General features: G+C 41.4%; 1 protein-coding gene across 3 annotated transcripts in view; it reads right to left on the reverse strand.

The window, feature by feature from the left end:
* The window catches only part of LOC117429501 (sarcoplasmic/endoplasmic reticulum calcium ATPase 3-like), a 77,772-nt gene that overhangs the window by 31,825 nt on the left and 33,077 nt on the right, over nt 1-12,870 (reverse strand). For all 3 annotated transcript variants that reach the window (XM_058998233.1, XM_058998232.1, XM_058998231.1), the window contains exons 4-6: nt 11,376-11,483; nt 8,538-8,676; nt 332-412 (exon numbers count right to left, since the gene is read on the reverse strand). In XM_058998233.1, the coding sequence (XP_058854216.1) occupies nt 332-412; nt 8,538-8,676; nt 11,376-11,447 (292 nt within the window). In that variant the 5' untranslated portion in view covers nt 11,448-11,483. The remainder of the gene's footprint in view (nt 1-331; nt 413-8,537; nt 8,677-11,375; nt 11,484-12,870) is intronic.

Genomic DNA, 12,870 nt, shown 5'->3' on the forward strand with positions numbered 1-12,870 from the left:
AAAGTCAGAAGCAAATTGTCACAGTTTGAAAAGCCACTCCTGCCTATGAGTCTTTCGTTCACATTTTCTTGTTGTGACAGATTGAGCCGTATTTGCCACTGTGCTGTTTAGTAAAGTTAAAAAGGCCTGTTTCATGTTTTCTTTTTACTCTAAGTACATTTGTTGTCACATTGCAAGCCCCTTAAACTGGGATAATTAGCTTAAATGAAGGGGCACTTTCAATTTACTTGCCTAATTGAAATACAAAAATAAGCAATTCCCCTTTAAAAACAGCAAATTAACAGAAAGAAATGCACAGCCACCCCCCCCCCCCCACCCCACCCCTTCTTACCTGTGAGAATGGACTGGTCCACCCGAAGTGTTGTTGATTTGATGCTGGTAATCCTAATGTCAGCTGGGACCTTATCACCAACTAAGGGGGATAAAAGAATGCAGGTCCTGGTTATTAAAGAGCTATAGTGCGCACTTACTTTCCTAGGATTCTGTAAACCCCTTAGCTGCCAGTACCCACATGGTAAAATGAAGACAGTTTGACCCATAACCCGGAATTGCTTGCTTTTGCACTTTTTAAGTATACATATAAAATATTACTGTCCATTTTAATTGAGTTTGCAGTTGCAGTTCAAGTTACTTATCAAATGTTATAGCTAACTTGAAATATGCAACTGTTCATGAGCTGAAAACAAGTAAAAATGTCTAATTAAGCAAATTATCAGTTCAATTAAGGGTCTAGTTAAGTAATTGAGAGCTGGGCTGGAATGAAAACCAGCAGCCACAGGGGATCCCCAGGACCGAGCTCTAAGGTATCTAAAAAGACCACTTGGTGGTGTCTTGAGTGGTGGTTTGGCCTGTACGCTGGTATGCACATTCCCCACAGCAACAGGCCCATCCTGCTCTGAAAGTAAACACTCGCTTGTTTCCACAAACAGATCCGAATGACAAGGCCAGAGTTTGTGGGAAACGTCCCTATCTCTCACAGTGCAGTCTCCTATTGGATTTGGCTGGCTGAAAGAATTCATTTTCTGTACACAGAGTAGATCTGAAAAGTGTTATCAGTTAAAGTCTGGTGCCGGATTGGATAAGCAAGAGGCACGCAGACACACACAGAACTGAGCCTTCTCGGCTTTCACAAATGCACAACGTAGATATACTCACAAGGGTATCCCATTACATAGTAGTACAATGCCGCTAAATCAGGCCAAATGTTTTATTTATTTCACCGTATTATTGCTGGGTCTGGCTGTAGCTACCTGACACTACAGGAATACTTTTGTTTGGATTGCGTCACTGTAAAGTGATATAACAACACTCATCTGTTGACATCCGACCTATTTCAATATTCAGCCAGCCTCTTTTAATAGAACTCTGGCAAAAAAAAAGTAATCAATTTGGCCTATTTGTCTTCTCTGCTTCTGTACAGCAAGCTGTAATAATATTCACAATGCATATTCAGTGTTGTGCATTCTAGATTGTGTTCTAGAATATACTGTGCAGAAACATCATTATATCTAAACATTCTGATTGTACTCTTAATTCACAAAGTGACATCATCTGAGCTGGAAAGCAATTGTCTGACAGATGACATTCGCTATTTAGTTCCATTATATGCGGTACATTTTAATGTGGTAATAATAAGGGGGGGTGCATTAACAGATATTAAACAGGTTTGACTGTAAATCGATTAAAAAAAGCCATACATTAAATTAAATATAGCCGCTTATAAATAACTTGCTGCAACGTCTTTAGACAAACCTGCTGATTAACCACCATTGGCACTGCAAAGAAACAGAGAGGGTTTTTTCCTTGATATGACTGATAAGATTTTGCCTAATAAATCCCGCTGATAAGGATCAGACACATGTTTTTGTCGTGGTTACAGAAAATGTAACTGTCGTCTGATATCTGTTGCAATTCAGATCTTAAGACAAGCTGAGCAATTTGCTATATGGACGGTCCAAAGACTAGGATGAAAAGACTGTTGTCTTTGCCATGTCTGGTGGACCTCGTCGACTCATCAGTAAGAAAGACCACATAAAACAAATGTTGCAGGGGACAGGTTAATGGTTACACTCTGGTGTACCAGCTGCACTTGAAGGCTTGACATGTTGGAATGCTCAAGAGGCCCCGGGATTGTGTTAAACTTCCAAGGATTAAAAACTAATTCGCCGTGCGATGGAAGCTCCTGCCTGTTATCTTTTTCTACCTTCGGAGATAATCCTTTTACATAACATGGGATGATTCTGCATGGGTAGAACTGATTCATCGTTTTCTTTGTAAACCCTGTGCTAGCCTGCGTTAAGCAGTGACAAGCCTCCTTGATTGTTTCAACTTTAAAACACCTCGCTATATATACAAATGGAAATGACTCACTCCAGGTTTTCTGGTCTTAATACCAGTGTTATCCTTCAAAAGGTAAACTGAAGGTCAGACAGCCTGGGGCTGCAGCACATTCATCAGCTCTGTCCTAGAGCAACGTCAGCTGAGCTCTGAACCACACAAGCATGTAGCATCGGGTGCCCAAGTACAGTTTTGCCTTTAAGTCATGATGCAATAAAGACAAGAACAGACACTAAAGAAGAACATGATATTTGGTCCATCACTTACGCAGTTCACTATCAATACAGTAAATCACAGGGAATTGCAGACAGCAGATGGCACTATGGTAATGAGTGGTAGAGGTTACAACTCATGTATGTAAAAAGATTCGATTTTGGTTTCTATAATGAGAAATTGACAGACGTTGAAAGCGGTAGACGTTGCTTTTGTTCACTCCAGTTCTCTGGTTTTGACGCAGAAGTGTGAATGAACCGTTTCAAAATAATGACAAGCTTTGAAAAAACAAAAAACACACACATCTCTTTATGTGCAAATGACCGGAACCTTCAGCTCTAATAGCAACGTGTGCATGATTGCACTCCCCTGCCAGTTGTCAGCTATCACAGGATAAAAACCCTTTCAGCTCAGCAGACAGAAGTAATTGATCTGCATGCTGGTTCTTTGTTCTCGGCGATGATGTCATGTGCGTGGGTGTCTCTGCTGGAATCCTCGGAGCGAATGACATCTTGGCGTGGCGCCAGCTCTGGGATGCTGCCTGCAGGCTGACTGCAATGACAGGCTTTGTTATCATGCAGGGTGACCAAGGAGAATCCCCAAAACGGGGGAAGGGGGCGGGGGGGGGGGGGTGGATCCACAAACACATGGAACTTTCCACTTTCCACTGCCTCTATGAAAGCTCTGTGTTTCTTCATTAACTCTTTGCAGAGCATTATCCAGCTTTAGGCTTTATGCACCCTGCTTGGTTGTGTTCCATACAGTTTAATTTTATTTGTACTGTAGTTTTCAAAAAATCCCTAGTCCCTGTGCTGTAGTCATATGATCTGATTGTAGCAAGACCATTGGAGTGACCATTTCCCTACAGCAGACTGACAAGGTACCAGGAAGCAGCACTGATTTTAAAACCTAGGAATAGTGATGGGTGGGTTGTAAGTTGAACCTGACCCCAGAGACTAGACAGCAGGTTAATGTTAACGATAATAACCAACAGCAGCATCTCCAAATGACTGACTAGCTTTACCCCTCGGAAGGGAAACTGTTACAGACCTGAAATAAGTCTTGCAAACCGAGATCTTTCTTTAACAAAAATACACATGTGCTACTTTCAAAACACCAATGGAACTGCAGAGCACGCAAGATTTATGGAATGATTGTGAGCAGAGACCCATTTTAAGACTTCTGTGATTTATGAACGGCAGCAGAAATATGTGTTCCAATTCCCAACTATAGCCTGTAATCAGCAACCCAGGACTTTCCACCAGGGCTTTATGGAGTAATGATGTCAATCTCACACACAGGAAACTGCTGCTCAGTTCCACAGTAACAGCCTCTTTTTCACCAGTTAACTCTTTATCATGCCGGTGTCAACATTAATCACTATGCTTGGAGTTTCCAACAATAATATCTCTGTTAGAAACATCTGCCAGCGGTTTCTACAGAGCAGTGGATATGGTTTACCTTCCCAAATGTTTACTGCTGTTTCAGGCTGCTTAGCAACCAAAAACATCAAAGAAGCAGCACTTAAGGGAAGAAAGAAAGAAAGTTAGTAGGAGTCTGTTATATATCAGCCAAACAGACAGACTTGGTTGACAGAGTATCCTTTTGTTTTTAGTGTCTTTAAAGATTAGAATTCGCTGTTCAACAGCACAGTAAGAAGCAAGCTGTTGAAAGATTATAACGTTTCTGGAGAAGTTCATCACGGGGAAATTAAAATATATAATTTGATGCAAAAAAAAGTCTGTCTGTCCACTTTCAATTATAATACTGCGATGGCCAAGATTTCCCAGCATGGTAGATTTTCATTTAAGAATGTCCCAGGCATGCACAGTACTTCACATTTATAAAGGCACACTGGGCTGTATTCACAAAGGGTTAACCATTAAATAAAGGTTTTCAAACAGCATCGGGAACAACACTGCATTCAAGATGACATTTACAAAGTTACAAAGGGCAGCAGTGTGGAGTAGTGGTTAGGGCTCTGGACTCTTGACCGGGGGGTTGTGGGTTCAATCCCCAGTGGGGGACACTGCTGTTGTACCCTTGAGCAAGGTACTTTACCTAGATTGCTCCAGTAAAAACCCAACTGTATAAATGGGTAATTGTATGTAAAATAATGTGATATCTGTATAATGTGAAATAATGTATAATGTGATATCTTGTAACAATTGTAAGTCGCCCTGGATAAGGGCGTCTGCTAAGAAATAAATAATAATAATAATAATAATAATAATAATAATAATAATAATAATAATTTACAAGCCCTAGTTCTTTACTACAGAGCAGCCACATTCCTCATGCACACACTCTGACTGCAACCACAGGAAACACCCATGGCATTTCCGGGTACCTCTTTAAGAGGCAATGACAGTACACTTCTGTTCAAAGACTTGCAAGGTTAGTTCTTTGGAGAGTGGAGCCATGTCCAAACAGCACGCTGGTGTTACCCTGTCATTAACCTCCTCGCTCACTCCTCCATGTGCCAGAGCCTGCCGTTTCCGCAGGGAATGACAGATTTGTAGTGGGAATCAGCTGCGTTTGTCATTACTCCACAGAGCAGATAAATACATCGGTGCTAAGTCAAGGTTGAGAATCCAAGGTTTCAGGATACCGTCTGGCCCGAGGCGTTCAGCGTCTCCTCTTCCTTAACACCGTATCCTGCCACACAGGGAAACCCCTGGCTGATGTAGGAGTTTGGAGACAGTAATGCAGGCTGGGTCTGTGAAAGGGCCACATTGGCAACGTTGCGGAGTAGAAGGGCAAACCTTTTGTTTAGGGAAAGGGTGTCTATGCGCTGGGAGGGTGAACAAAAATGAGTACTGTGAAATGTCTGTAATGGCTTCTTTGTTACTTACTCAATAGTTTCTTTGTTAGTTATGGCAATGTAAAGTCACCTTCAATATTATGTCCATCCCTTTCTGCCGTATTAAGGTCAGTGTTACATTACTTCTCTAATAAAAACCAGCATACTGTAAACTATCAATTGTCTATTTTTAAATTCGAACTGTTTTAAAACCATCTTGGTTAAACCCTCTAAAAACTATTAAAATAAAGGCAGTGTATTTTAATAGAGATTCTATGTATCTTATGTACCCTGTGTTGGTCCCTTGACTGGGTTTTACTGTAAAAGCTTTTCATGTTGCATGTGTTGGCAAAAAGATCACTTCTTTTTAAATAAATAAACAGGACATTTGGTAAACCAAACCGCATTTAATAATTCTACAATAAATTACTTTTCCTAGTTTAAAGTTAATTAGATATCCACATGACAAAAATTATTTAAAAAATGCGACAGTATCATGACATAAGGTTCGGTTAACTATCTGATCGCACTAGAGGTTTCTCAGGAGAAGGGATCCGGTACATGGCCCTATTTGTTTATCAAGTTCATCTGTGGCTCCTCACCATAAAGCTTCTTCCCTCTTTATTTCCATACAGCAAAGAACAAAGCCCTATTTGTTCTGCCGATCTTGAGGCAGGCGGTATAATGCCAGTGCAGTTAGAGCACAATATCAAGATGGGACAGTGCTTGTTTTAGGCAAATCCATGCGCATCCAAGTCAAATTCTGTCCATGCGGTTTATCCATAATTACTCAGGTGTGCTGACTGACTGCACTGGGATTTCCGGTTCAGTTACTACCTTCAGTTACACGGGGATAACAATATGACATTTCCACAGCAGGTTATGCAATAAACCAGTAACATCAGCCCTTGATTCATAAACAGAGCAGCTGAATGGATGACTGGAATCTTTTTCAGGCTTGTTGCTCAGCACAATCGTGCAGTCTGCAGGAGTTACAGTGCCATCATATTCATGTGTTTTGCAACTCTGTACGGCACCACTATAATATTATTATTATTATTATTATTATTATTATTATTATTATTATTATTATTATTTATTTCTTAGCAGACGCCCTTATCCAGGGCAACTTACAATTGTTACAAGATATCACATTATTTTTTTCATACAATTACATTTTTTTTTTTTTTTATTACACATTATTTTTATACTGGAAAGCTATGCTGGAAAGCGAGAGGGTTCGAGTGGTTATGCTGGATATGAACTGTCGTAGATGTGGGGTTTATCAAACAAAACAGCACAGTTTTATGACCTGGGCTGTTTACCAGCTTTAATCGCGCTATTCAATTAAACCTTTAAATATGATTGAATGACTTCATAAAACAGGCAAATAATGCATTGCTGTATTTTTGTTTGAATCCACCTCTTAATTGTAAATATACACACAACATGGATCTGTCATTCCACTACTCTTACAGAACCATTAGAACAATACTGTTGTATACCAGAGCGTTAACCTGTTACCTTGAAAACCCCCAAGCAGCAGCATTACAATACAATAGCGCACAGTGGGCCAGCTATTTGCTTAAGACATGAACTGTATACCCTTTTCCCTTATGTGAATTTGGCTTGAACATTATTATTTTAGTTTACCTAACCCAGTTCAAAAAGAGCATTAAAATGTAATTTCTAAACCTTGAGTTTCAAAACCCAGACCACAGATGCTCCGGTAATGAGAATTAAACTTCAATGCGCAGCAATAAAAAGCTGCAATGTTCTGCTCCATTGAGCGCACACACACACACACACACACACGTGACCTTCTCCTCCTTGGAAACAAACTGCGGAGAATAGCAAGGAGAAGACTAAAGAAAGGAGATGACAACGGTTGTGAGCTGAGGTAACTGAAGCTCTTCAAGACAGCAGAGATGAAAGAAAGAGTACAGAGTTTAGTCTTGGGCGGTTGTCCGCAATCCACTGTATCTAATTCAATCCCATGTATTGATTTAAAAGCCATAAACAGGTACTTTCACAAGGTTTTCAAATCCATTTTTCTCTCTGACACTGTTCAGCTTCTCATTTCGAATGGGTTTTCTGATACAGTAAAATAGTCATTTATTTAACTGTGTGACTTTCAACCGGTTCCAGTGTTTCAGGAAAGCAGGATGTTCTCGCATGTGTTAAGCCTAGTTCTTACTAGAAAGAGGTTTTGTTCAGCAATTAAAGCAAGGAGAACTCTTAACAGTGGCAGACCAAGATGGAGGACTGATCTTTAACACTGCTCAGAGAAAATGTATCTGAAATTAACATTCAACAGAGCAAAGATAAGGGGCTGATGGTGGTTTTTAAGCATCAGAAAGCTGCATGTTTAAACGGCACACTTACATTCTTGCGTTAAAAATAGACGCTTGCAGATTTTTGAGCAGGACCAGGAATTTTCAGGCCAGCTCGCGAAAGAAGGTTTTGTCGAAAATCAGCAGATGTTCTATTGGATTCCTGCCAACGGGAGTCAGGTTTGTTTGGGATGGTTTGGGGTTTGAAAAGACATTACACGTTTCTACAGTGGGCAAACTTCTGCCAAGGAAAGTCCTTTTTTTCCACCTTGTCTCCACAGTTATGGAACGCTTTCACTAAGACTGCAGTTTCCCTCATACAAATGTTTTTTTTTTTTTAACACAGAGGCACCATTAGCCTGCTTGTTTGTGGAGGGAACCAAAACGAGACATCCCTCCTAGGAGAAGTGGTTTGAGGTCCACAGAGAACGAGAAACCCAGTGTTGAAATGGGAACTGAAGGAGTTTCCGTCCATTGTAAACAACTGTTTTTTCCACCGAGACTGAATAATAATTTTAAATTTAAAAAAAATGACAAAATAAATTACTATTTGTATAATTTTGCTGTTGAAATAAGTGCTTGCAGTCCAGGTGATAAAGCTGCAAAAATCATGAACAGAACCACATTTGGTCTGAACTTATAATCTCTTTTTGTAGATCATATTCACAAACACTGCTAACTTCTTTAAGGTGGTTGTAGCTACCATGCTGTGCACTTCCGGGTCTCAAATGCAGTTTTGAAAAAAAAAAAAAAAAAAAAAAAGGTTACAGAAAGTTCTCAGTTTGCTTGCCTCAGTTTCAGGAAGCCTGTTTCCCTTTCTAATTCAATACACACAGGTTCTGTTCCCTCACCTGCCACCTCCACGATGTCCCCGGGCACGATGTCCCGAGCCTTGATCCTCTGCACTGCCTTCCTGTCCATCCGGAACACCTTCCCCATCTCCGGCTCATACTCCTTCAGAGCCTCGATGGCGCTTTCCGCGTTCCTCTCCTGCCAATCAAACCAGAGAGTCCATCAGAATCCACTCCACTGCAAGAACGGGGCTTTATAATATTATAGGAGGGAGCACCCTTTCTCTTAGGAGTGACTGAGAGAGCAGTTCAGTCTCCATGCCTCAAGCCTGCTCTGGAATGGAGGGAGCACCCTTTCTCTTAGGAGTGACTGAGGGAGCAGTTCAGTCTCCCTGCCTCAAGCCTGCTCTGGAATGGAGGGAGCACCCTTTCTCTTAGGAGTGACTGAGGGAGCAGTTCAGTCTCCCTGCCTCAAGCCTGCTCTGGACTGGAGGGAGCACCCTTTCTCTTAGGAGTGACTGAGGGAGCAGTTCAGTCTCCATGCCTCATGCCTGCCCTGGACTGGAGCGAGCACCCTTTCTCTTAGGGTGGGGAGGTGAGGGAGGGAGCAGTTCAGTCCCCATGCCTCAAGCCTACCCTGGACTGGAGGGAGCACCCTTTCTCTAAGGGTTTGAGAGAGCAGTTCAGTCTCCATGCCTCAAGCCTGCCCAGGACAGGTGGCACCCCCTTTCTTTTAGGGGGTGAGGGAGCAGTTCAGTATCCATGCCATTCCAATTGATGTGTGCCAAATTGAGAGGTGGTTTACTACTGATGAGACAATGAAGCTCATTTGGCCTGACATTAGTATAATGCGTATTTTGTAATTATGTGCCCACATTTTTGTCAAGTAAATAATAAAGTCATTCTCTCTCACGACACAAAACAAAACTCCCATTAGACAGAACAAAAGGGAAAGACATTGCTTATTTAATTTCATATTGCTACCCTCTGGTCTAGATTCCCTAATTTATTTCTCAGCCCCTTGGTTGCTTAATGAAAAGCTCAGAACTCGTCCTTCATCTCATCACTGCCAGCCCTCAGCCTCAGCTGTCAGTAGAAGAGTGAATGTCATTTCACAGGGCCTTGCACAACATCATGCTGGTGAAACAAAATTAAACTACAGTAGTGACTCAAACAGCCTCCGACCCTACAGGGCACACTGACACCTTGGGCAGGCTTCACACCCACTGCAATGTAACCCTTCTAGGGATGGAAATAAGTTTGACCCATTGTAATAAATTGGCATCTCATCCCACTGAATTAAATGGAAAAGCAAGACCTGGATGTGAACCGCAAAGACAAACGACCTTTCAACTAAAGAGCAAGCTCTGTAATCAAGGGGTAAGAGCATGCCTTATGCTGATGACAGTACTATTAACTCTTCAGCTGCTAGGAAATTCATTTTACCATGTTTTATTACAAGCTGGATTAGCCTCTTTGTAAAAAAGTTCAGCTGTGTCTAATTAAGCTAACAGTAAAAACCTGGAATGGCTCAAACTGCTATGCTAGGATTTCCAGCTCTGTGTTTCATCCTGGCACCCTCAGAGATAGTTGCGTGTGATCATTTTATACAAGAGAAACTACAGAGAGAGAGGAATCAATCACAGAAATAAAAAACAAGGCTGGTGGAACTATGAAAAAAAAAAAAAAACATCTGGTTGGCAAGTAAATGTTACACCTGAAGATCCAGTATACAGGACAAAAGTGCTAATAGGTCATATGAAGTGCATCTAATTACATTGTCCCTACACTTCCACATGTAGGTGCAATGCTGCGTAATTACTGTATAATCAACCACAGTAAAATGTAATTTACAGTTAGTTGCTTCAACGGTTGCCCTGTTCTTCATCTCCCTGTGTAAGTGACATTGCAAGCCATCAGTGAAAGTCTAAGTAACAGGTGTCACAAGATATCTTAAACCTCTCCAAGCTGTACTTACAGTCCCTAGTCAGAGCTCTCTGATGGGGTTTTGCTGCAGACTGCAGAATCCACCACTGTGCTGAGGGACGTCCCGGATGCACTGGCAGCCACTATCATGCCCTTTGGGAAGCTTTCACATAGTTGTTGCTGAATAGTTGCACACAACTAGCTGCACCGTTTAGAATAGGTCTAGCAGATCACATGAAACCTGACCACATGCATTTGCATACATTTTATTTTTAAAAACTTGGTCAGCCAGTGTAGTCATAGTTAGCATTTCAAAATGTGTATTGAATAAGCATAATTTCAAAAAGGCGATACAGTCTCCATGGACCGCTCAAAGATCATGCTTCTCTTGCACAGTTGGTGACATCACAATGAAGGCTCAGCAGAGAAGATCCCACCCCCCCCAGGAAACGCTCAGTCTTATCTGCCTCATCACCACTGTGAGAAAGAACACCCCAGGGCAGCAGTGGAAAATTACACAGCATCAGAAGTCTCTGTAATGACAGTTACAGTATCAGGCTTCCGAATGGCTAGACTCCCCCCTGCCAGACAATCACGATGAGCAACCGCTGCTGAAAATAATCTTTAATTATATTACTTAGTAGTTCGTTTTGTATAATTAAAGTTCATTAAAGATAATTAAAGAGGTAATTACAAACAATCTGAAAACATACCTCTTTTGTTTCTTATACATATGCATTCTTTTAAGGGAAGATAAACAGCCTTATATCTGATACTATACTCAAAGGCAAGTCTAACACAGGGAAGGAACGGCTTACACTCTGAACAGAGGGCATGGACACTGATGGGAGTTTTAAGAACATACTGTGCTCTGGTAAATGATGTACCAGACAGGGAGGAGGCTCAGTTTAACAAACAATCCCCTTTGTCATCACACAGCATTAAGACTAAAAGCAAGTGGTCGCCTCTTACCTGCCACACCCCAATGATAGCATTGGCTACAAGGATCATGAGAATGACAATGGGTTCCACAAAGGCAGTCATTGTGCTCTCCTCTCCTCCTTCAAACAAGGCTAAGACCTGCGAGAAAAAGCAAACATGGAGTTAAATACAACTTTCAGAGCACGCACTTCTGACCAGGGATCGAATGGATCAGGCTAATAATGCAAAGCCTCACTCGCACCTCCTGAAATGTCACCTAATGAGTGACAGTAATGGTATACGTATTTCACCAGCCCTCTTTATATTTATTTAGTCTGCAGGCTTTGCTGGGGTTTGAAACTGTAACAACTCTCGCTCCAATAGAGTGCGAGGCTCAGGTGGGGTCCTGACACCTTCTGCATGAGAAGTATACTTACATTGTTGTGGTGAGGACATGGAAGTGCTTCACCTAGTGCAAAGTGAAAATAAAGTCTGGAAAATTAAACACATTGCAACAAAATGATCAGGGACTTGTGTGAAAGTTGTCATGCTTTTCAAAGACCTTTAAAAGTCAAGCTTCATTAGTGAAACAGAGAACAGAGCTGTTAATTCACAAAGTCCTGGGTTCATTACAACACATACGTGAATGTCAAAAAGGGTTTCCCTTTCTACCACCCGACCTGTTGAAGAGTTGTGGAAAACAGCAAAGGTCCTACACCCCATCCAATCCTTTAGATAAAAGCACTAAAATGCATTTGGTAAAGTAAACAGCTACCTGCCGATAGCAATACACATGACAAAGATACTGTAGTAGTGCACCGCTTATCACCCAAACTGAGCGGTAGGAAAATACTTGTGCTGTAAGGTTTGCCTGTGATGTTTATCATTCGAACAGTGCATGGTGTGACAGAGGTCCGGAAAGAGCAGTTCTAAAAATATAAGCGCATTCATTTAGGATATTTAAATTTAAAACAGGGAAATTATTCTAAAGATATCCAAATCCAAGGCCAGATGGGGAATAAAGCTCTAGTGTTAGCCCTAGTAAAACTGTATACCTAAATGAGTGCTGCTCTTAAACTCACCTAGCTGTGTATAAGCCTGATGCTACTGCTAAAGCAGTGTAATGATAAAGGCACTGTCATCTTGAGTTTCTTATAAGTCACTTCTGTTACATATGTCCATTCCAAGTTTCATCAAATTCAGTTCTGACCGCATAGATTTCACTAGCCCAATCAATCAGGAGCCAGATGCAGAAGTGGGTCCCCAAGCTTCTGATACCCTTCAGAAATGAACACAACTGGATGAACTGTTCTCAAGCTACAGCTTGAACTGTAGGTGTGGCTGAATTGCCACTGAAGATCATTTCAATTCCACCAAAGACCTTCATTTCCACCCTGATAAAGAGGGGGAGATGGGGGAGGGAGGTACAACAATAGTGTAGTTTGCAGTTGATTCAGAAGAGCTCTTGTCAACATTCTCAATAAAAAGGTCAGACTTTTTAAAAGGTGAAAAGGACACAAGACTGTAACTCAGTCACAATTTCTTT

The sequence above is a fragment of the Acipenser ruthenus genome, chromosome 24 (genome assembly GCF_902713425.1).
Source record: "Acipenser ruthenus chromosome 24, fAciRut3.2 maternal haplotype, whole genome shotgun sequence".
Taxonomy (NCBI): Eukaryota; Metazoa; Chordata; class Actinopteri; order Acipenseriformes; family Acipenseridae; genus Acipenser; species Acipenser ruthenus.